Below are 25887 nucleotides of genomic sequence, written 5' to 3'. Positions count from 1 at the left end.
GCAAAGATATATTTTAAAACCATCTGTTGTTTACTCACTTGGGGAATGAGTCACATTCGTAAATGTCGAGCTGTTACTGTTGCAATGGGGGAAACCATTAGCATTAGCAGCTACTCTATCTTGCCAGTGGAGTCACTGCTATTGCTCGAACATAAAAACAAATTCACGGTCAGTGTTTTGGTTCATACATGCACCTGGAAACACTCTTGAGCTCAGGGGTTTTGCCATAGAAAGTCGACCACCGCATTGTAGAACAACACTATTCAACTTAGAGATACGGCACAATCTAAATAAGATACAACACACTTTATTTATTTCTAACAGGGAATAGTAATAATAACAGAGGGGTTGACCGGACCACAGGTAGGACATCCTTCCCTGGCCTCCTGAACCCAAAATACTCCCAGATCGATAAAGATCCTCTTGAATTCGGAATCACGCTGGTGCTCATGGGTAATTATCGTTGGTAGCTAAAGCAGGTTGGCTATGATAGTTCAAGCTAGTGTATTTGAGTGGCGTTAGCTTGAACACATGTGTTGCTAGCATGCGTGAGAAGTCGGGACGTATGTTACGAAAAGCATCCATTTACGTAAAAATGAGTTCACAGCCTCTCGCTTTTCAGCATCTGTGTAACCAAAAACCTCTATTGACAAATTGTTCAACCATTTGGTTGTGTCCATGTCAACGTTCTGACCTATCCCGTCAATATAGAGGTCACACGGACCTGGAACGTATACAGCCTGTGGGAAACATGGAGCAAAGAAGTGAAACTTTAACACTTTAGGTAACGATTCAAGTCAAATGTAAAACTAAACCTTAACTCAAATTTGACATTTCGTGGTACTATTGAACATTTTTAATTTCCAACGTCTAAAATTATACTTTGGACCCAATGTAAACACGCTTGGTACGAGTCCAGCTTATTGCAAAAGGGATATTGCAAAATATTTACATCCAACATAATCAATAAGAAAGCGCAGCGGTGTAAAATGTTAAAACGGCAAATTTTAAACTTTTAGCTAAAAACCTTGTTGGTATTTAAACGGTTCATTCAATTTTCATCTAACTTCAGCTCCTAAACGATCAATATTTGTCGACCAAAGTTCATTATCTAACCTATATCTGGGTTCTCCACTCGTTTTCAGTCTGTTTTTCGTGTCTGGCAGACCAGCAGACGCCGGCGAACTCGAGACACTGTGAGTATTTCAACGCCAGGCCGTCGTCGTGTTAGCATACTTGCGTCGCTCCGGCGACAAACGTACACAAGGACTGATGCAACCGGGTTCGATTTAATGTTCCAGCAATAGCCTCAGCGCAACACAGGCAAATATTCAATGCTGGCAAGCGATAAAATGACTGATAGGGTTATCATCAATTGTCTCTTCTTGAGGGACTTTGTGTTGGAAGCACGCCTTGATCACTCAGACTTCACCAGTGAGTGCTTCTCCAGCGCTATCAGTGACCTAGCTCTTCTGTTTACCTGTCGCCGCAGTGATTTACTGGGCGAAATAAAGAACTAAAAATACTTATTCATCTAATTTCTAAGAATTTGAGGCTCCTAACTATATAATCTTTAGTTAGTTCTTGTATATCTACATTTAACTTACATTTAACCCTTGATTGCCCTTGATGCTTTCATTTGTTACTTTTTCAATTGTTAATATTCATATTTATTCCATCTTCATTTTCCTCTAATGTAATCACAGTATAAATTGTTTATAAAATATGAAAAAGAATATACATAAAATATGTGTTTAATGTTGAGTTAGCACAAAAATAGATTAAAAAATATATTTTTAATGTGCAATAACTGCATTTGTGGATATAAATTAAAAATGTCATGGTTATGATTAATGAGTGACAGACTATTTTAAACTGAAGCATTTTTATTAATTATTTAATTCAATCATATTATTTTGTCAATTAAATGTAAAACATATTTTAAGTCAGAAAAAATAAGATGTTACTGACTTCATTACAACATATAGTTTACCTTTGTCAACCAATATACATATCCAATATTATATGAACATTTACTCTGTATTTTTAAAGCTTATTAAATAATTATACTTGTTTGACAAAATAAAACTTTATCTTGTTTAAGTAGGTCAACGTCGTTTGACATTTTAAGAAAATGTTTTGGACAAATTTCTAGTTTAAATACATGAAATTTGGACTCATCTATGAAAAAAAAAGGATTTTTAATTATTATTATTAATAATAATAATAATTAATTAAAAATTGACTTAATTGTCTGTGAACATATTTATAAGATAATCCACTATTATCAAGTAATTAAAACTATTGGAAATAATCAAATATTTGGTCTCTTTTGACATTGTAGAAATACACTCAAGTTGTCTGATAAACTAAATGAAAAAAAAGAAAAAAGAAGAGGTGAACTGAGTGTATTGATCAGCCTTGGGGCACGATGTACCCTTTTAAACCTTTTGCCTTTGTCCCTCCACACAGGAGGTTGGGCTGGACTTTGAGCGTTCCAAACTGCAAATCGGCCCCCCAGCCTTCTAGACCCTGCTGCGACTATAAAAGTACTGAGTGGATGCTGAGTCTTTAGTCTCATCTGAGTACTCGCCAAACCACAGGGGACAGAGCTCACCAGAAAACCCATCATGGGGGATTCACAGCTCTGGCTTTTGCTGCTTGTCAGCACGACTACTTTAGTTGGTGAGTGAACATTTGATTTGTCTTTGAATTATTAGTAGTTCAATCTACCTGTTTATCATCTAGTCATTTATAAAATCGTTTAATAAACTTATTGTATTAGTTGAAGTTGTGTTTGAGGATCAGGATCCAGAAATATTTTTTTCCTTTTAGAGAAAAAAAAAGCATATTAAATATGCAGAGGAGAGACATTAAGGAATGAAAATTAAAGAAAAAAAAGTTTAATGGTGAAATTGCTTTTTTCGACAATTTAGTATTTCTTTAAAATAATTTTAAAGACTTTAAATACAAATTAAATGTGTAGGGGAGTGACATTAATGAATGAAAATTCAAAAAAATGTTTGAGAATTTTGTTAAATGTTAAAATAAAATTGAAATTTCTTTTGGTGAAAATTGAGTATTTCACCAACATTTTTTTAGAGACAATAAATGATATGAAAAACATTTTGTAGGCGAATGAGTTTAATGAATGAAAAATACTAAAAATAAAAAAACGTCATAAGATCTTTGTTAAATGTTGAAAAAAAAGCTGAAAAATTGCTTTTGTTAACAATATTGAATTTATTTAAAAATGGTTATGATGCAATAAAAATAATATTTTAATTTTTAATTTGAAATAATCAACCGGTATCTGCACCGTAATGTCTTGACAAGACAGGCAACAGAAGTTAACATTAATGTGTGTCTCTGTACTCCTTTTCCAAAGCTGCCCAAATCGACGATCTTCCGACTTGCTTATGTAAGTTTTCTCAAGTTTGTTTTACTCAATATAAACCTTCACTTCTTACTCTTTCTATGTGAGCCTTTTCAAAGTTTGATAGTTTGTGTCTGGACTTTCAGTGGCCAAAAGATACAAGACCCTGCACAAATACGAATATCAATATGAAGCTGAATCTCTCAACGGCATCGACGGAGGCTCGATGCTCAAAAACGGACCCCAGGCCGCCTGCAAGGTTTCCCACTCGACCTCTCAAAGCTCGCCCAGATATTTAAGATGAGCATAAGAAATCATGTCCCGATCCTCTCGCAGGTTGAAATCGAAGTGCCCCAGATGTGCAGTTTCATCGTCCGCACCACTGGCTGCAGACTGAGTGAGGTCATTGACATGGATCCTGCTGGGAACCCAGTGTTCGGACCTGCAAGCACCTCTGAAGCCTTTGCTGCAGAAATGGAGAGGTAAACAGAAACTGAGACAGACCTTCATATAAAAAACATTTATCCACTAGTTCACAGGTTTATTTTTAATCAAGTAAACTTGACCGAAACAAGCTTCACAGGATAATGTTACTTCAGAGACATTTTATTTTTCAAAACCAAACACCTTTAAGACAATAATAATCAATGGAACATAAGTTACATTAACATTTTTTTTCTTTCTGTGCAACTCGGTAACAAATTTTCAATTTCAATTTTTTTAATTGAGAGAAAATTAAAACATACATTATTATATTTAATTGACTAGACATTAATTAAAATGTCATTGTATCCTATTGACTTAGTAAGACGGCTTCTAGAGCCATTTTCCAGGTAATATGAAGGGGACTCACTGGAAAGTTTGTGAATCTATCACAAGGAACAGTCAAGACAGACAACAACCATATACAATTTTCCACTTCATTCACAAATCTTTCTGATTGTTCCAGGTTCCTCCCTGAGTTCAAAATGATTTATTTAAAATTAACATTTGTTTTTTTAAATACTGTGAGTTTGTGTGTGCGATTGTGAAAATGGAAGGAGGCCAGATAGAGATAGATATTTATACACTTCATTGATCGAGAGTTTCGTCATCTCGGTTGACACATCGCAACTGTGACCCCTGTCAGGTATCCTCTGAAGGTCGCGGTGGAGGGCTTGTACGATGTGAAGCTGTACCCCGAGGAGGGAGAGACCGACACCATCCTGAACGTCAAGAGAGGAATCATCTCCGCTCTCATCGTGCCTCTGCTCGAGGAAGACAAGAACAACATGATGGTACGCCACCTCCTCCAGACCGCGGCCATAGCTTCTGTCTCCATTCTTAACCAAAATGACTTCCATCTTCCAGCCGACCATCCACGGGATGTGCCAGACCTCGTACACCGTCAACGACCGGGAGAACATCGCCACCGACGTCACCTTGACCAGAGTCCTGTCCAAGTGCGACAAGTTTGTCCCTATCAGAGACCACAGCAGCTCGTTGGCTCTCATCTCTGGCCTGGTGAGACTTTGGCAGTTATATAAAGTAATCTTATCAGTGTATCGATTGGATTATATAACATGGAGGTCACGCTGTCTCGCCATAGAGTGAGACCACCTTTATCCAGTGATAAGAAGTCCCTAGATCCCCTCTTTATTACCACCATCCAATCTTTACATTTTTATAATTAGCTTTAGTAGATATCACTGTGTATTATTTCATCTTAATTACATTTTTAACAAATTATTTGAATTCTATATGCTTCCTTTCCCTTACTTTTAGGGTTTTTAAATGTTTTGTTTTTTATATTAGCGAATTTTTCAGATGGTGTCATATTTTTTACTTCAAATTTCATATTTTTACTTTTTACATTTTGCCCTTTAAACCACATTAATTGTCATAATCTCCGCCATTGTAGTAGTTATCGAGGTGATTGATAAGTGTCCACCTGACCTGGCTCTCTCTCTGCCACAGCATTATCCTCTGGCCCAGCTGATCGACAGTTCTCAGACTTGCAACTACAAGTTCGACAACGCCAAGAAGCACATGACCTCGGCCGCCTGCAAAGAAACACACATCCTCCTCCCCTTCTCACAAAAGTAAGTGACGAGATCACAATCTCATTTTCCAGTCCTGATCCCACGAGGACATTTGTATCGTAACCGCTTTCTAGTCTTCCTGTTTCACCCAAAGACATACTATCACTTAAAAAACGTTAAAAAAAAACCCACAATGATTGTACTTTTTTCTACTTTTTGGTTTCTTCTTATTTGGTTATTACTTTTATATTACCAAAATATCAAGTTTCTGATAATGACTATATTTATTTAAAATGATACATTTGTCATACAGAAAGAAGATTTTCACAAAATAAGTGTAACAAAATCTGATCAGTTATTTTACTTGTTTTCAATGGTCAGTTTGAACATAAATATATATTTAAACCAATATTCTTTTTTATTATCATTTTCTATGACTTTTTATAGATTTTAAACTAACATGCTCTTTTTAATATGACCATAACGTGTCATTCTTTTAGAATATTGCTTTAAATTTTTACTAGATATGTAAATATTACATTGTTATCAAATAATCACAATCATTTTAATGTGTTTTTTTTAACAATAATTACAAAACCATAACAAGGAACTGACAACAAGGGAGAATAACATAATTTGATTAACAGTATTAATATTTAATATTATTATTAGTATTATCTTTATTATTAATTGTGGCTTTTGTGTTTTATTTAACCCTTTTGTTATCTCAGGCGTCAAGATGACCCATAGGCCTGAAATGTTTTTCTTTTTTTTTGTTTGTGTTTCTTTTGGACTGTCAAGGTAAATGCCATCCATGGCTTCCATTGATACATATGCAGTGGTGGAGGTCTATCATCTTGACCCAAAAGCAAGACAAAGGATGAAAAAAAATTACATTTGTTTTCAGGCCTTCGGGTCATCTTGACCATGAGATAACACATGGGTTAATAAGACTTAATTTTATGCTATTTTAACAACTTTAATTATAGTCAATCATACATATTTAATATGGTTAGTTTTACTATTTTTAATAGATACCACATCTATTGTTAATGTATTTTTTCATCATAAGTCATGTATATTTATTTGTCATTATTTTGCTAAAGTGGGCATTTATTCTCCATCAGGGGCAAATCTGGCATCACCAACGTAGGAAAGCAGCTGCTGACTCTGGTTGAGGTTTCATCTCACAATGACCGAGTTTTCGACCACAGTGAGTTCTCTCACCCGGCAGTTAGGCTTCAGTTTGAAGTCCGCTGACCACAACATTCTGTGTTTCAGCCGATATCGTCAAGGGTCTTCACATGGAATCCGTCATTGACAAGTTCGCCGTTCAGGACAAGGAGATGTGTCTCTCTGTTTTGAGGGAACTGGCCTCTCTGCCAGAGACGGAGGGCGAGAAGAGAGCTCAGCTCTTCTTCAAACTCATCACCATGCTGCGTGGAATGACCGCCGAGACCGTGGTCGCCAGCCTTCCGGAGGCATCTCAAGTGTCCTCCTCCCTGACCTACCAGGCTCTGGCCCAGTGCGGAACCCCCGCCTGCAACAGCGGCATCATGGAGATCCTCAAGTCCTGCGACGAGTCCGCAGTCGAGGTCGACGCAGCCCTCTTTGCCGTTGGACTCGTGTCCAGCCCGTCTCCTCTCCTGATCCGCGACATGCTGGAGATGGCCAAAATCAAACCCAGCCGTCCCGTCATGTACGCTCTGAGCAACCTGGTCAAGAGGTGAGTCAGTCAGTGGTCACTTTCTCAAATGCTTTGTTTATGATCAGAAACATTCATCTTTCCATGTCTTGATGCAGGTTCTACAAAGTTGAAGGGAAGATGATCCCAGAGATCCAGGCGGTCGCTGAATTCATGGCAGCTCAGATCGGAGATTGTTCCGGTGATATGGAGAAGATCTTCCTGACTCTGAGGGTGAGAATCTTTTAACTGCTTACAATTACATAGTAATCACTAAACTGTTATCAATAATTAAACTTACTCTTAAGAGTTATTGGAATAATCTTGAAAGAAAGAAATCAATGTAATAATCTTTTATTTGCTATGATACCTCTACTTTTGTTTATTTATTTTTTAAGTTAAAAATCAAATTAAATCTTAAGAGATCAATCATATAATACCGTTTACAATATATATATAAAAAAGATGATTAGCATTTAAATAATCATATGAACAAATATGGATACTATTATTTACAAGCTTGAAATTGACAAAAAAATATACAGTTACAATATACAGGATCGTTATTGAGTGGAGTGAATGTTTCTTACATCTCTGGTAGTTTTACAAGTTCTAAACTGTTATTCTGCTGCTCCAGGTGGTCGGAAACATGGCTCCAGCTATGATTCCAGCCGGCCCTGCTCTCAGAACCGCCGTGATCCAGTGTGTGAACCAGCCTGAAGCCTCGGCCTCAGTCCAGCAAGCTGCCATCCAGGTCTTCAGACTGACCCCCGTGCCAGTGGAGGTAAGCTGTCTGCTTCATGCTCAGCGCCGAGAAGCTTTAATAACTCACCAACCGTTTTTTTGGTTCCACAGGGCCGCGAGGTGATGATGCAGGTGTTGATGGATAGAACCGCTAATGTGCAGAAGCGCATCGCCGCCTACTTGGTGCTGATGAAGAACCCTGAGACCAGCGAACTTATGGCGCTGACCAAAGCTCTGAACGACGGAGAGAACGACCAGTTCAGGAGCTTCGTCGCCTCACACATGGCCAACATCATGTCCTCTGACGAACCTGAGATCAAGGAGTGAGTCCAACACAAAAAGATTGACGAATTGACTTTTAAATTATAAACTTGTACATTTTTCAAAAGATGTTTCTCACAATTAAACCGTAAATTAAAGCAGAATAAAAATGTTGAGGAATAACCTGCAAATACAAATGTATTACAATTCAAATTATTTAGAAATATTGGAATTTGAATATTTAAAATACAATTCTTAATAATAAAATTGCAGTAGTAAAAATACCTTCAATTATTTTAAGAATTTAATTTTAAAGTTCCCTCATTTTGATGCCAAATAATAAAGGTTAAAAATCTTAAAGAATACTTTTTAATTATTGCGGAAGAATCAAATAATATTAGAGCACAGATAATACAATTTCTACCATGTAAGAAGAAAATAATACACTTATAATGATTGAATTAGAATGTTTTTGTATTTTTATGAAATAGAAAAGTATATATATAAACATTTGACTTGCAAAATCCCCCTAATGAGCAGAAAAAAATGCATGAATACATTTGACTTAAATATTTTATGAAAAAAGTTTTTTTACTCCTGATTCAAAGTCAGATGTCATTGATGTTAAGACTCATGACAATTGTTTTGAAAATAAGCGTTTTACTACTGAAGATTTCTAAATATTCCTTTCTTCTTTAATTATTACCGTAGACTGAGAATGCAGGTTTCCGATGTCATGCAAGGAAACGAGGTCGGACCCATCATGGCCGCCACCAAGTTCTCCCGCAACTACAAGATGGGATCAGTTTTGGGAAATATGATCTTCGAGGGCTCCAGCTACCTGCCCAGAGAGGTCATGTTGGAGACCACCCTCAAGGCTTTCGGCTTCAGCGTTGACATGATGGAGGTGAGCGTGTCGTTCAACTCTTCTGTGACTCGTTCATCCTCGTGTTTGTAGTTTGCATTTTACTCACGTTATCTTCACCTGTTATTCTCAAGGTCGGCATGGAGGGCACTGGAATGGAGCCAACCGTCGACGCTCTCTTCGGAGACGAAGGATTCTTCCCCAGCACCGTCTTTAGGACCATGTGCCTCGTATCTGACAACGTTCCACTCAAAGTCAAGGACGTCCTGTACAGGATTATGCCTGCTCTGAGGACGGAGAGCATGAAGAAAAAGGTAGAGACATAGATTTGCAGGAAGATGGCTGAAATAAAAATGTCATATATTACATCCATTATAGGTAAATAAAATATATATATATAGATCTCTCAAGATTTTAAAAATATTTTCTCTTAATGTTAAATAAAATACTGTTATTTAGTTATGGAAAAAAAAACAATATTTATTTAGTTTAATTTTCTTCTTCTGTTTCTCTCTTTGTGAAGTTAAAATATTAAAGTGATTTGATTTCGAAATACAATTAAAACCCAATTTCTAAAATGTTTTACCTTCATTCATTCATTCTCTAGCGCTGACATCTTTTTCATTATGTTTTATATTGACGCTCTTTTCCGATTAGCAATAGTTAAATTGTTTTGTGTTACAATAATTCAAACTTTAAAACGATCACTTTACAACTCGCAGGTCTCACAGAGCCTCATTAAAGAAATCGGGCAGAACATGAACAAACTGATAAAGAACCTGAAGGAGTCCGAGTCCCCCGAGGCCACAGTCTACATGAAGCTTCTGGGAAATGAACTGGGTTACATGAAGACCAAGGACATGCAGAAGATGTTCAACTCTGCCTCTATGATGGCTGACAGAATGTACAAGATGTTTCCCTCAGAGGCAAGATCCCCCTTTTCAAACTGGCTTCCATCAGAGGAGTCCAGAAGTGTCATTGTTTTTATTTAATCTCTGCAGATCATCAAGGGACTCATGAACAGAGACGACAACACCTTCTTTGCTCACTACTTGTTCATGGACAACCAGTTCTTCCTGCCCACAGTCACTGGCTTCCCTCTGAAGGTCGTCATGGCCGGTACATTCGCTCCTGGAATCAAGGGAGGACTCAAGATCAACCGAGAAATGGTATTTCTTTCAAACCCTGAACAGCTTTTGTGGTCTGGAAACACAACTCACTGTTCTTTGCTCCCGACAGAGCGAGTTTGCCTTCATGCCCTCTGCCAACGTGGAGTTTGTGACCAGGATGAGCGCTCTGTTGCCAGAGTTTATTAACAGCGCAATGGAGATGCACACCAACATGTTCCACGAGAGTGGACTCAAGGCTAAGATCAGCCTGGCTCGTGATGAGATCAAGATGACCATCCCTGCTCCTAGGACACCCACCAAGATCTTGAAAGTGACGTAAGTTCACAAAGTCACTGTTTTGCTTTTACATATCCTGAATCATCCACACATCCACTCACCGTAGAAACAATATAAAACAGTGTTTTGCGTGTTCCAAAGTTGATACATATACAATACAGTATGTCTGAAGCTGGTAGACCATCTCTATGAATCCTCAATAAAGTCCTTTATTTAACTTTTTAGAAACACTCTGTTGTCTGTGACCGGCATGGAGGAGAAATCTGTTCCTGCCATGGTGATGGAGAAAGTTGAGGTCAACAAGTGCACACCATTCTTCGCTGGAATGAATTATTGCTCAGCTCTGCAGTACGCTTCCTCTCAGGACGACTCGCTCTACTTCCCCATCGCCGGCGACAGCAAGTATGTCAATATCTCTTGCCTTGATGAGCTTTTAAATGGTGCTGACAATGAAACATCTCAAAAGATTTGCTGTGGAGCTTCATCCCACTGGTGAAGTCTCAGAGTACACCGCCATCTTGGCCTATGAGCTCCTCAAGGAAGGAGATGAAGGCAAACAGAAGGTTGATAGCCTGAAGTTCGTTGTGAGATCAGAGGGTAAGTTGTGCACCATCAGTCAGAAAAGCCAATCATCATATGTTCCTCATATATTCATGTTGGTCAACAACAGGAGCCGAGCCAACTGAAGCCAGAGCCGTCATGAAGTACAACAGGAAGAGGAACATGATCACAGCTGACGTGCAGATCCCCGACTTCGACTTCGAGGCAGGACTGAGGCTCAACATTGTCGATGGAAATTCCAGAGGCAAAGGAACTCACTCCATCCACCTGGATTTCATCAACAAGAACATCCCTGAGATGTCCTTGATTGGCCGTGCCAGGTAGGAGCGATCATAACACATTGATTAAATATAACTTTCTTTAGGATGTTTTTCTCTGATGATCTGTTTCTTACTTTATTCAGAATGGAGGCCATGAAGAAGGGAATGCTGCAGGTGCAACTCCTTGTCCCACGTATGGCCACTGACGCCAGTTTGACCGCCACAGTGATGCGCAATGAGGAGGTGGAGCTGAAGAGCGAAATGAAATTCTTGAATACCATGTCTAAGCAGACACTTGTCATGAAATACGGTACATTAGAGACCAATTATCTTGTCTTAGTTAAGCATTTAAACCTGACAATGACACTCTTGTCTCTTAGATGCTGAGAAGATTGGTGTTGAGTTCAAGTCTGATATGAATGCTGAAACCACCATGGTGTCCGAGAGTGACCTTTTCCTGACATACAGTGACAAACTTATGGAGACACAAGTGGGTCAGACCGACATGAAAGTCCGTCACATCGTCAACAAAATTGGAGAGGTAAAGCCCTTTTAAGCCTTTTTCTTTTATCTATATTTCTCTCGCCTCAATTTTACTTTAGTTACAAGACTTGTTGACTGTCACACTCAAAACTATAGATAGACCATATTGTAATATAATATATCAAGTAGAATAAACAAAAAGGAAAGTCTATTCTTTTAAATATACTTTTATAAAGTCGAAAAAGACAACTGGTATCAAGTCTACAGCCATTTAACCAACCTGTTTATAATATCATGTATTATCTTACTCCAGGCTACAAGCAACTACATGGAGAAATATGGTGCTGGGTTCCCTTACCTCGAGAACATGAGAGTGCCTGAGATGCTCTTCATGAATGTGTAAGACACTACCTCATTTTGTCATGAAGTATTTCCCAAAACACTAAGGCACTTTCTTTATTTGGGCTCCAACAGTGAGTCATCGGCCGTCTATTACTTCAACGATGAGCGCTTCAACATCCTGATCCCAGTTCCTGTCGGAGGAAAGTCAACCAACGATCTCAACTTCCCTCCTGTGCTGTCAACACCACATTTGTCCATCCCCCAGTTTGGTCTTGAGATTGTCTCCGTGGATATTCCAATCCCGGAGATGGAAATCCCATCGAGAATTGAGCTGGCTATTCCTCTCTTTGGCAAAGCTCAGCTTTCAACCATGATCAAGAGCAACATGTACGACATGGAGGCCTCCATGGTCTTCGGCAAAGACGTCATTGAAACACCAAGCTACTCAGCAAAGGTTGAATTGAAAGGAACCTCTCCAGTGGACATCCTCGCATTCAAAATTGAAGGTATTGTACCATTTTTAACACCTTTAAAGTAATCAAGCCTTTGGTTAGATACGTTTACTTAAAAAATACATTTGCTGTTTTAATTTAGGCTCTGGACTGGTGGCCACAAAAGATTCAATCAAGGCACAGATAGAAGGATCTTTGACTCACAAGTTTATGGAGGCCAGCCTCTCTTTGGCTGAGGATTTGACCTTTGATGACAAAATTAACCTCAAATCTACTGGCAAAATCGAAGCAACAAGTCCTCTTGGGCTAGACTTTGGCATAGACCACACAGGCATGGCTCAGATCAACACTCAAATGATCTCCGCTGAAAGCAACTTTGATGGAAGAATTAATGTTGGATTCATTTCTGGCAAGACCATCTCAGTCCAAACCATCAGAATCCTTCCATTCAAGCCAGAAGCTAAGATTGAGTCTACATTTGAGTTTGACTCAAATATTGTTAACGCTAAAAACAGAATTGGAGCCACCCTGGTCAACGGTGAGCTCTCAGTTGTCTCTGACACTGATGCCTTCGACAAAAATCTTAGACATATGGCTGAACTTTCATTCAAGGAGAATAAGCTGGCACTGAGCCATAGTTTAGTGGCCAATGCTTTTGATATGAAGCTCCGCAACCAGGCCGAGACATCTATCGGAGATGGAGAAGTTCTCATGAGATTCGAGACCAATGCAGAGCGCTTTGAAAACCAGCTTAACTATCTGTTGACCAGCTCTCTTAACATCAATGGTCTTGCTCTCACTAGCGACGGAAATATGAAGCTGATGCAGAATGAGGCAACCCACAAAGCCATGCTGTCCATGAACAAAGAAGGTATCAGCACGAGTGGAACCACTGTCCTTCTGAGCCCAATCGCATTTGAGAACACCTTCAATGCTGTGCTTGACAAGTCAAAGGCCGCTGTGTCTATTTCCAACAATGCTGCATTGAAGAGCTTGAAGCTCAGTAATGCCAACAGTCTTACTGTTACTCCCGAAAGCCTCAGCTTCATCTCTGAAGCCAAAGCCATGGGCAGTGAATATGTTTCCTATGAACATAATATCGACATCAACATGAAACCATACACAGCAGCTGCAAGCTTTAGTAACAACGTCAAGCTTCTAAGTGCAGAATTCACCAATGATGCTAAGCTACTGGCAGAACTTTACAAGATGGAACTCACAGGAAAAATGAATACCAAGTTTGGTGAGGAGGAGATCAAACACATCTATGAGGTTATTTACCAGGATAGGGCAGCCAGGGCAAAGTGCAGTACGATTGGGAAACTTTTGGGTGCCCAAATGAACCACAACACAGAGCTTGAAGTTGTTGGTCTTGCAGCAAAGCTCACCCATGATGCTCGCTTCAATTCACAGCCAATGCGCTACGATCACAGCATCAGCTGCAGTGCTATTCCTTTTGATTTCAACCTCAATGCCCTCTTCAACGCTGATGGAGACATGACCCTGTATGGACAGCACAGCGCTCAGCTCTATGGCAAGATCCTGATGAGAGCTCAACCACTGGCTTTTGCTAGTTCGCATGAATACAGGGCGTCCATGGCACACAAGCTTGAAAACAGTGTTTCTATCGAGACCACCTTTGATAACAAGATGGACACTGTTCTCTCAACTGAGGAACAGAAGACCAGTTTCAGGATGAAGTCTAAGATCAATGATCATACCTATGACCAAGAGATGAGCGTTTACAACACAGCTGACAAAATTGGCATGGAGCTCTCTTCAATGTTGATGACCAACCTCATTACTCCAAACACCCCGGAGAACCAGGAATTCTCCTTCTCTGGTTTCCTCAAGTACGACAAGATGACAAACTGCCACTTTATTCAACTGCCTTTGTTCCTGGACAACATTAAGGAAGTTGCTGTTAGCATTGCAGAGGCACTGCAGAAATTCCTCAATGACCAAGAGGTCCAGACAAAAATCGAAATGTTGTCAAGGCACATGGTCGAATTTGTTTCCAAAATGGACTTTGAGGGCAAAGCAATCAAAATGAAGGAATACTTTAATGATCTGACCAAGGGTGCATTCACAATTGAGGACGTGGAGCGTGCTCTGATAAACCTGAAAATTTCTTTTGAGAGTATCATGATCAATCTTAGCGATCTCCTCAAGAGTTTTGTTGTCACGTTGAAGGACATTTTCGCCAGTTTTAAACTGCCTGAATCTGTCATTGAGAAGATCCAGCTCGTGTTTGAATATCTCAATGAGGAGTTTGATATCAAGGAATCCATCTTAAAACTTGTTGACAGTTTAAAAGAAATGATCGATCGCTTTGACCTGGACAAACTGAAGGACAGCAGCCTTGCAATCTTCCGTGAGATTAACAGCTACTTAAGCTTTAGTTCCAATCTCAAATTGTTTCTGGGAAGGTTTAGGAACTTTGTTTCAGATTTCGACCTGGTCAGATATTGTTCTCAATATAAAGAATTTGTTCTTTCCATTAACTACAAACTGATTATTAATGACCTGGTGAACAAGATTCCAACACAAATCGTCTCAGATGCAATTGATTATATTCGAGAGGTTATCCTGGACTTCCACCTTGTGGAGAAGACCAACTTAATGCTTTCTTCTATGAGGGAAATGCTTGTAAAAATGGGAATGGACAAACAGGTCCAGGACATCATGGACAAAGTGATCATGCTTATCAAGCAATTGAAGATTGAGGAGTCACTCAATGCTGCCTTTCAAATGGTGAAAGACGCTGACATCCCAGTTACCGTTGCACGTGTCAGCGAGGATGTTATCAACTACTTCAAGCAAACAGATGTCAAAGAGATGATTGAACAACTCAATGGAATGATTGAAGCAATTCTGCATCGTCTGAGGTCAATGAAGTACAACGACCTGGTTGCATTTGTTAACTTCAGTATTGCTGATATCACAGAAAGAACCAACAGATTGATTACAGCACTTGAAATTCCCCAGAAACTTGAGGCAGTAAAAGAATTACTCAACACTTGCTTAGCCTCAATGAAGATGATGGTGGATCGCTTGGGAGAAATGAAAGTGTCTGAATTAGTAAAGTCTGTTAAAGAACTATTGGACAATGTTGTGTTTGACAGCTTGAAAGAATACCTAGAGCACATGAAGACGATGGTTGAACATCTAAATATCAGAGGGATCATTGAGGATTACCTGAGTGTCTTGGGCATGTTGTACAGATCATACATGAGAGAAGTCACTGACATTTTGACTAGAATCATCAGGGTGGTCTCTGACATATTCCCGGATCAAAAGTTTACTGAACAGTTAAAGATTATGGTGGAAAGCCTCATTGTAGAGCTGAAGAAATCTGAAGTCACCATTCCTTCCTTCACTGTTCCGTTCACTGACCTTGTTGTACCAACCATTAGGATCAGCTTGGGTACTCTTTACAAGGTTAACATCCCTTCTGAGCTTGACATCCCAGAGTTTAAAATCCTTGGCAAGTACACCGTTAGAGCGACCAAGATTTCGTATGAAGTGATCAAGCAGAAAATCATTGAACTCATTGATTACATCATGAACCTGGACATGAGTTTTGTTGACGTGCACGCTTTCTTCGGAGAGTTGCGCATGAGCTATCTTCCTACCATGCCTGAAATAAGGATCCCAGAGTTCAATCTTCTTCAGATCCCGATCCCTCAGATTCCACCATATTCAACAGAACAGCTTGTCAAGTCTCTTCAAATCCCAGAGTTCAAGTTGCCAACAATCCCAAGTGACATTTCAGTCCCCTGCTTTGGAAAACTCTTTGGTGAGATGAGATTTAACACTCCCATCTATGCAATCAAGACATCTGCAGAGTTCTTGAACTCCACTGAAACTGAATTGACCCCTAAATTTACCGGAACCTTCTCCTCCCAGGGTTCATCTCCACATTATGAAATTCTCAATTACAAATTTGATTCCAGTGCCAATGTTGCAATGCCCAAAAGAAGCCGTGTTGTTCTGACAGAAGCTGTAAGAATTAAGAACATTGCTTTTGGAGTTGAGCACCAGGGATCTCTTTCCCTATACGGCTTGTCTGCCCAGGGCCAGGCCAAGACCACGATGAAGGTCACAACCGAACCTTTGAAAGCTGATCTTCAGAACCAAGCCTTTGTTGCCATGGAGGAAGGAATATCTGCATCCCTCGACACAAGTTACTCCCACGTTCTGGAAATCCCTAGTCGCGACATCAAAAATGAAGCACTTGCCACACAGAAGGTAATCGCCCGTCAAAATGGCTTCACCATCACAGTCACTGCTGACAATGTTGGCAAAATTAAGTCAGACTCTGACGTTGGAACCCATAAGAGCAACCTTGAGGTTTCACTCAATCCAAAACTGATGACGCTTGCTTTCTCCGGTAACACCGATTCTCCTCTTTTCAAATTGAGACAACAAGTCAATGCTGAGTCCAGCCCTCTGTCATACCTCAAGTTTAGCATTCACTCTCAGGATGAGTCGCCTTTCAAGCAAACAATCTTTGCGACATCTGGCAACATTAACATGTATGACATGAGAGCTGAGCTGAAAGTGGAACACAATACCGAAATGGGCGGAGCAGTCAGTGGAGTTGTGACTAATGGACTCAACTTTGTTGCTCGTCCTTTTGAGGTCATCCTGGATTTCCAAAACCGAGGAAAGCTTATTTTTGAAATGTTGACTGCCAAGGTTGACGTGCAGAATGATTACTCAGTCATCCTCAGACCGGCTGAGCAACTCATTAGTGCAGTGGCTGTGGCTCGTCTTAATCAGAACAAGATGGTGTACAACTTAACTGTGATGAACAACAGAGAAGAAGCCGGTCTTGTTGTCGCCATGGACACTGATGCAAATGTTGAGTTCCTGAAGTACCCCATCACAATTCCAGAGTTTGAAGTGCCTTTCCTCGGCTACCGCACTCCAGAATTGAGTGATGTCAACTTGTATGAGCAGACTGGACTGAAGAACATCTTGGTTGAAACTGAACAGAATATTGATTTAAACGCTAAAGTTGTCTACCAGAAAATGCCCACTGCCCCAAAAGTCAACTTGATGGGTCTGATGATGATTCCAAAAATAGGCAACCTTGTCGGTGAGCTTACCTTCAAGTCTGGTGTATTGAATCTGAACGTCAACGCTGGCCTGTACACTGATGAGGATCTTGTATTCCGTCTTGCTGCTATCACTTCATCTGTGTTTGAAAGCCTGAAAGGAAAGCTCGATGCAACCACCAGTTTGACCTTAATGAGAGGAATCAAGTTGGCCAACTCCATGTCTCTGTCAAATGTTCACATTGAAGGCACTCATGACAGCACCATCACTTTCATGGCTGAAATTCTTGAACCTGTGCTCTCTGTGGTGACTGTTGCAAAGGTTTCCCTGCCAGTCTTCAACATGGACATAATTCAGAACCTGGCTGCAGATATGAAGACCAAAGGAAATGTTGTTTCCACTTTAAAACTGAAGAGCAGTTACAACCTCCCAATGATCCAAGCTTTTGGAAACGCAGATGCAGATCACAGTCTGAAACTGGAGGGAACCCTGACAGATGTGTCCATGGAAACCATGACCAGAGCAAACATGGAAGGCACACTTCTTGAAAAAATTTTGAACATGGGAATCTTAAATGAGGCCAATGTTTTCCTCAACCATGAGGGCCTTCGCTCCACCTCTAAACTTAGTGGAAATGCCAAGCTCCACCATGCCACCAAGACCTTCTTCAACGTGGACTTCGACGAGAACCTCTCACTGCAAGCCTCCTTGAGCCGCGTGTTTGCGGTGCTGAAGTACAATGGCCTCAACGAGGTCGACATGTTCGGCTTCACCACCAAGGGGAAACACACCACCACAGCTACTGTTGATCTGACCCCCATCTCATCCATGACCGCTGACATTGAGATTAACATGGTTCAGCCGACCAGCATGGGAGAATTTTCCATCCTTGGCAAGACCGTTGCTGAAGTGACGACTGTCAAGCAGACGATCTCCACCAATACCAACCTCATCACCCCCGTGTACAGCACAATCATCTGTGTGATGGTCGACGGAAATGCACCCATCTTCAAGGTCGCCCTGAAATCCTCTGCCACAAGTGTCATGGTTCTTCTGGAGTACACAATGGAGGGTAAGTTTACAGGGTTTTTCACATACTCCTACTGAGAAACCAATGACACCTTCTCCTTACAGCCTCCTCCACTGCCACCTTTGAGAACGCAGCCATGAACTTGATCAACAAGTTCCTGCTGACTCACACCGAAATGACAGTGGATATGAAGAATATCATCAATCAAGCTCTGTGGTAGGCATCCTTACAAAATATGAAAACCTCATTCTAATTTCCACACATTAATGTTGTCCTTTTCATTTCTTTCCAGGACTCCAACGGATGGAAGGTAAAGATTTGCTACAAAACCTCTTGACAAAACAACGTGTCAATTAGCATGTAGACTACTGACCGCTCAGTGAAGGGTTTAGGTCAAGAGAAAATATTTCCGTAACTGTTACAAAGGCCGTTTCAATGCATATTAAATAATGACCATTTCCATAAGTTTGCCCGAGGAATACCAGGTAATAATTGTAGTTTGGTCATCTTTGTTTCAAATTGTGTCTCTTAGAAACAACTTTAGTTAAACAGACACTTCACTGCCATTGAATTTTTATTTTGATGGATAAATTCTAATCAAAAACAGGGTTTTGGTATGAAATCATTGACACCTGACATACCTGATTGAGTAATGATCATGTAGTAACAAAGGCTGTTATTTCTAGCTACACGCTGAATATGGACATCACAAGTCCGACCTTCACTGACTTGAACCTGCGTTGTGCCGCTCGCAGCGACGTTGTGAGCGCTTCAGTTTCCATCCCCTCCGCCGGGTTCTTGGGTCTGCAGTTCAACGGCAAAGTTCCCTCTCAGATAAGCGCAAGAATCTACAGCCGTTATCCAGTAGGTTCCATTTTCCGACCGGTTTGAATTCCAAGAGAATTTTGATTGACTAACATTAACTTTCGTTGCAGTCCGCCCCCGAGGTTGATGTCGACATCTTGGTCATCAGAGCGATGCCAAAGAACGGTGATGCGCTGAGCCTCCAGATTGTCTACGACATGGAAGCCCCTAAAGCCATGGTCTCTGAACTTAAGATGAAACTCCCGTCCATCATTTCTACATTGACCGAGTTTGCTGACAAATACCAGATCACAGAGACCATGAAGGAGTTGTGGTCTATGGTTGTTAGACGCGTGTCTGAGGCCTATGATGCAGCCATTAACTACGACATGAGCCTAAGCCAGTTGTCCATCTTCTTTAGGAACACAGTCGTCCAGTACCAGAAAAGTGTTGAGGTCCTCCTGCAGTCTGTAGTTAAATTCCTGAGGACGACCCAGTTTAAGCTTCCTGGAACTGACATGTTGACCACTCTTCCTGAGGTTCTCAGTGATTTGACCAAGAGCATCGCCATCATGCTAGACAATGTCCTCCATATTGTTTATGAGTTCGCCGAGGTTCGTTATAACTTGTTTGTCGAGAGGTTCAGTCAGCTGAAGTTCAGAATGCCTCTTGGCGACGCCATTACTGGAGCTCAGATCGTGGAAAGGGTAAAGACCGACGCCACGGTCATCTACAAAGAAGTTCAGGATATTGTGATAAACATGGAGAGTCTTGACATGATGCTGGCAAAGATTAGCGAGACCTTCAAAATCTTAGTTGAGAAGACAGAGAAGTTCATCGATTCCATCAGGTCCGACTATTTAGATGAAACGTTGGCCGCTGTTAACCAACTCTATCTCAGATTATTGACCCTCGTGAAAGAGACCGTCGACCAGATCTCCAGTGTGGACATGCAGGACGTCAAAACCTTTATGGATCAAATCGTGAACAAACTGGTTCATTTGTTAGAAAGAATCAACAGCATGGTTTATGAATTAGCGCAAAAGGCATCTGAGGAGGTTCAGCCGTACATGAATGTCAGTGATGGAAAGCTTGAGTTTGATATCGCATTTCCCTTCCAGCAGTGAGGAGCCCTCACACAAACACGCCAACCTGTTTGGAAGATGAATGAACATTTGTCTTTACAATATTTTTGACAATGTAACAGTGCATTGTCTACCTGTGCTATTTTTCTCTGACACCAATAAATGACATTTAAACTAAACCATAATGTCTTTTGTGTTTGTTTGTTGTTGGCTTTACTTGGTTTAAAGGGAGGTAATTGATCATCATTACACGAAACTAATAATTCATCACATCAAGGAGTACATTTCAAATGACCCTGTAAACACAGTAAACAATCAAATCAATTAAAACATCTATTTATTTGTCATTTAATTTAAACCTTATTACTCACTATGATCCAAAACATGTTGTGAAAGTCCCACACAGAATAATCACCTAATATATACCAAGTATTCTTCTAACCACAGTTATAATATTTCATGTTATTCATATTGAATAATATGTTCTTTCATGAAACTATAATTTCTTTCAATTCACGATTTACGCCACTCCTGCAGTTTTGCACAGAATTCCATGACGTTAGTGTCGGACAATAGATGCTATCACTCAAACCTTTGCAGGGGCCAAGGTCTCAAGAAGACAAGTTGTAACCAACTTTTTTATTCATTTGGTGAGAAGGTCAAGTTTTTTAAGTAGCGCAAATCAAATAGAAAGTAATGAATAGAAAGTAATTCCCTGTTTTTTATCATAGTAAAGTGAAATTTAAAACTATATGGTATACTTGAAATTGTGTATTATTTGAATTATAAAGATTTAAATTTCTTTTTAAAAGTTGCTTTATAATGGAAGTTAAATTGGGCTAAAAGCTTCTTCAAACCCTGTAAACACTTAAATTGTGCATAAGCGTATGGGGTATATCAGAATATTGAATGGTTGAATTTAACATTTAATGTAATAAGTTAAAAGGTTGCGTTTGCTTTTATTGAATGAATAAATTCAATGATGGCGCAGTGGTTGTCTGTCTTTGTGTGTGCTGCGACTGGGGTCCTGTCAAGGGGGTCCCCCTCCTCTCGCCCAAAGAAACTGGGGTAGGCTCCTCCTTACTACAGTTTTCAAATTTGTGCAGACCTAAAAAAAAACAAAGATCTGGTAAACTGGTAAGAAATCATTTTCAGCCTACATAGAAAAAACTTTATTTTATATATATTTTTCAGCAAATTTCAGTTTCAAACGTGTACATTATAAATTAGGTTAACTTTGATATCAAATCATTTCGATTTTAATGTCCTTTTATTTTGTATTCTGTATTGTTGAAATGATGGTAATAATAATAATAATAATTATGATAATTATGATGATACATGATTATTATGATGTATATTAATGAACATATCAATAACCCTTCAAAGTCACATAATGCTTAACATAAGAAAAGACAACAACAACCATGACTCACTTAAACAACTGTAAATATACAGTCCAAAACATTGTTATGCTTAAAGTGATAGTTCACCCAATATTCAAATTTCACATATTTTCCACTCGCCCTCATGTCGACTAAGAGTTGGGATTATTTTCAGCGTAATCGGTTCTTTTTAGAGTTATAGACAAAAATGTTTGTTCATTTTAATATAACTGTCACGATCCACTTCTGTTTTGTCAAAGTACTTCCTGCTTAGCCATTTTCTTGTTCTTTGACAGTTGACGGGTCTGGTTCCTGACAGTGGTTGGCAAAGTTGCACAGCTGCTGGTGATCAATCAATCAGCCCTGTGGGATTTAAGGGGCTGATCTCCAGCCAGCAGTTGTCAGCTCGTTTCCAGTCCCACCTGCTACATTTCTGACTCTGCTATGTTCTACCTGCTTGCTGTTCCAACGTTGTTCCCTCGGACGTTGTTGTTCCTGGTGTTTTCCTAGTCACTGTTTTTTGTTACTCCATTTTTGGTGAGTGTTTTGACTTATGCTCTTTCCCCCTCAGTAGATTGTGCGTCTTGCTGCCCTGTCGGAATCTACCCCCTTGTTTTCCTTGGACTGTTTTCTTTTTGAAAGAAAGGACTCTGGACTTGATTTTTATTTTTGGGATATATACTTTTTTGGACCTTCCTGTGGACTTCGTCCAAAGAGATGATTAAAAACATCCAAATGCTTCCATACTGCTCATCTGTAACGTAGACTGAAGCCTCGACATAAGAGATTTAGGCCTGGTATCATCCACTCCAAACAAGCCTAATATATAGACTTGTTTATCATTTTTCTGATCAATTCTTATGTCGGGGCTGCAATACAAGAGGGACGTTATAGACGAGCACCAAAGGGGTTATTTGAATGATTTTAAGTGTCTTTTTGGACGAAGACGGAGGCGACTGAGCTACAGTGCACAAACATTTTTGTCAGAGTAGAAAATGAATTTAGTTTGAATTTTGAGTGAACGATCACTAACATTTTATTTATAGTTTATTTCTATATAGCACAAAGGGAAACAGAAAGTGAACATTATGGAATGATGTTTATTTTTAAAGTCAAAAGGGGTTTTGCGGCTCCCAGGGTTTTCTCTAATGTAGGAAATGGGTCCTACTTGATCAAACTTTTAGCCAATCATGTGACGCAAGGTCATTCTGACTCTTTGCATCACTAGAAATAAGTCCAGCATGGGTTTCGAACTTGCGACTCGAAGAAGTTCAAACAAGTTTCTTTACTGACTGAACACACTCAAAGAAATATCTGACCTCAGATTATAACATTGTTCCAGGTTGAGCCTGAGATAAAATATATGTTATACAAGGTTGACACTGTTTGGACCTAAATTTATGGGCCAATGTTATCATATCGTGATCGTCTGTGTCCCAGGACGGCCTGAAGTAGATTGGCACCTTTTTCTTAGTATTGTCTCATGGCACTATTACACCAACATTTTTATCAAACTTTAAGGACTTGGAATTAAAAACGTATACAAATTAATGAATTCAATTATTCAATAAAAAACAAATTTACATTTTTTAATATATAAATTACTGAATTAAATAATTCACTTTTCTGATGCCACTGATATAAGAATTATATCATATTACACTTCCATATAAGCCTAACCATGGCAAATGTGTTTAAAATGCATTTGTATTTTTCACATTAAACAAATACAAGTTAATTCTCACACTTTTGTATCTGAACTTGTAAGTCACAGATTTTTCTTCTCAATTCTCTCTAAAGTGCTAGATGCAAAAAGTTGACTAACTTTCAAGTCAGTAAGAGAGCGAAAGCATAAAAAATTCAAACAATTCTTTTGTTTATGAGCCAAATTAATACATAAATGGAGGACAAACACGCTGCAGTCGTAATTTATTTATTTAACTAGAAGTAAATAGCTAGTTTTTATATGATTGTTTGACCAGGGCCACATAAATACATTCAAAGGGCTGCATGTAGCCTCCAGGCCATACCTTTTTTTAAACGAATCAATTATATATATATATATATATATATATATATAATGTTAAATAGTTTATCAAAGAACCTTGACTTGGATTCCATTTTTATTTCAACAGTTTGACTTGAGTGCAATATTGAAGTTGTTGTGTTTTATACGACAAAACACACTTCTGCTTCAGTCTCTTGTATTTATACATCCAGCTGCTCACAGTTGCTCAACATTGAGTGACATCTGTGACTGATTACTTTATCTTGAGTCCACGCCTGTTATCCTGGGCTCTGGAGCCTAATGGAGGGTAAAGGTCACTCTGTGGGTTTCTAAACAACATTAAGAAACAATTGTTATTAGGTAAAACTTTTCTTTCCGTATCACAGTTGATAGAGGATGAAAAATAAAAGTTCATATTTTTCATCTTGTTCAATTGAATGCCATTACATTAGCAGAGTTTAGCTACCTTGGCTACATTAGCCTTTCTGTAATAGTGAATTTGACTTATTTTCATATTGTCTTAAACCAAAATACAAATGTTTTAATGGTAAATATTGGTAGATAAATCCGTTTTCTTAGCTTTACAAATTGTTTTTTTTTGTCTTCTCATTCTGTGGTGTGGTGGCGTATTATTAGCAAGATAGCGTTAGCATTAGCATGCCAAAGTTTCCAAACATGTTTTTTGTTATTTCAATATACTCTCAATATCATTTTAAGAATCAAAATGAAGAGATAGTGTGAAGATGTAATGGTCAACACCTTTCAATGTAATGTACATTTTGCTTGTCAAGTTATTTCTGACCAATATGGTAACAAATCTCTTATTGATACTCATTATATTATATTTATTTATGTTAGTTTTACAACACATTAAACAGCTAATACATATATATATTTGCCATTTGAATATTTTTAATTGTAAAGGTTTTTCTATTACATGTACAGAACAAACAACACAAACAATCCAAATTGAATTATGTAAACCAAAGAGTGTATATATACATTTTTCTAGTAAGTGAAATGTTATTCCTTACCAATATGGTAACAAATGTGTTCATTGCCATCCTTTTTCATGATATATATGTTAGTTTTAAAGCACATTAAACAAAAAAACATACATCCAAGGTTTTCTGAGAGGCTTTTAACAAGAAAGTGTAGTAAATCGTAGTTTGAAATCATTCTAAATGCAACACTATAGTCAGCGACTGATATGTCAACTCATTGCAAGACTTGATGAGTCAAGTTTTGATCTCAGGACGTCAATATGGATCACATTGTTCAGGAGTCATGGGGCCAAAGGTTTGTTTTCCTATCTTTGTGTGATAGTCTTGAGTGTTTGTCCACATCTAAAGACGTTTAAATATTCAATACCTCAGTATTGTGTTTAAAAAATATTTTTACTATAATCATGTATATTTTTATAGTTTAGCTTCTTAGAGTTCAACTTAATTTCTGTACATCTGCTTTTTTTGTCCAATTAATTAATTTTATATTAATTCACAAAAATATCCAAAGAAAGAGACACAAGGTTGATTGATTTTTATTTTATTTTTTCAAGTTATTTCATTGTGATGACAATTGATGTTTTTAACAAGCTTTTTTCTTTTGGGTTGTTAAATTATAAGAAGACAAAAGCAATAATTTTGAATGTATCTCATTCTTATTATTTTACTTGGCTTAAGCTGTAAACATTTTTTGGGGGGAACAAAGATTCAAGAACTTCAAGCATTTTTTGTACAACAATGTAATTCTTTGACACGATTTTCTATGTATTTAACTCGTAATATTCTGATTCAAATGTGTTATGTACATTTTTGGCAGTTACTTACAATAGATTTGTTATGCGTTTTACCTTAATATTTATAACATTTTTAAACACGATGTGTACTCTTGAAGGCTTATTATAACAATATATGCATTAACTAAGAATTGCTCTAAATATTGGATAGTTGTTGTTTTATGGTGTAATAATGAGGTGATTTAAAAATGATACCTACGCATGTACTGTGGCAAGGATCCAGAGGATGAGTCTGACGCACTTTGACGGAGCAATACA

The 25887-nt window shown here is 38.7% G+C and overlaps 1 protein-coding gene across 1 annotated transcript; it reads left to right on the top strand.

Annotated features, from left to right (window-relative positions):
- Positions 1-2489: 2489 nt before the first annotated feature.
- On the top strand, positions 2490-20617 carry apobb.1 (apolipoprotein Bb, tandem duplicate 1). The gene is made up of 29 exons (XM_087805427.1): positions 2490-2685; positions 3389-3421; positions 3523-3635; positions 3713-3858; positions 4506-4653; positions 4727-4879; positions 5333-5457; positions 6525-6610; positions 6679-7123; positions 7201-7315; positions 7719-7865; positions 7937-8148; positions 8798-8993; positions 9086-9265; positions 9674-9877; positions 9953-10120; positions 10191-10396; positions 10583-10759; positions 10824-10954; positions 11028-11238; positions 11322-11488; positions 11559-11719; positions 11975-12060; positions 12136-12509; positions 12598-18591; positions 18654-18765; positions 18842-18859; positions 19236-19413; positions 19485-20617. The coding sequence occupies exons 1-29, from the start codon at positions 2631-2633 to the stop codon at positions 20478-20480; spliced, it is 11337 nt and encodes a 3778-aa protein (XP_087661553.1). The 5' UTR covers positions 2490-2630; the 3' UTR covers positions 20481-20617.
- Positions 20618-25887: the final 5270 nt, after the last annotated feature.

Source organism: Callionymus lyra, chromosome 13 (genome assembly GCF_982586985.1).
Source record: "Callionymus lyra chromosome 13, fCalLyr1.hap1.1, whole genome shotgun sequence".
In the NCBI taxonomy this organism is placed as follows: Eukaryota; Metazoa; Chordata; class Actinopteri; order Syngnathiformes; family Callionymidae; genus Callionymus; species Callionymus lyra.
The sequence above is the reverse complement of the archived record's forward strand: the minus strand, read 5'-3'. Positions and strand labels throughout refer to the sequence as shown.

Excerpts from the sequence above, each read along its gene's own strand:
- apobb.1 (XM_087805427.1), top strand. The coding sequence starts at position 2,631 with ATGGGGGATTCACAGCTCTGGCTTTTGCTGCTTGTCAGCACGACTACT. Across the intron at positions 11,489-11,558 it reads GACACTTGTCATGAAATACG|ATGCTGAGAAGATTGGTGTT; the intron begins GTACATTAGAGA and ends CTTGTCTCTTAG. Across the intron at positions 18,592-18,653 it reads TCTGGAGTACACAATGGAGG|CCTCCTCCACTGCCACCTTT; the intron begins GTAAGTTTACAG and ends TTCTCCTTACAG.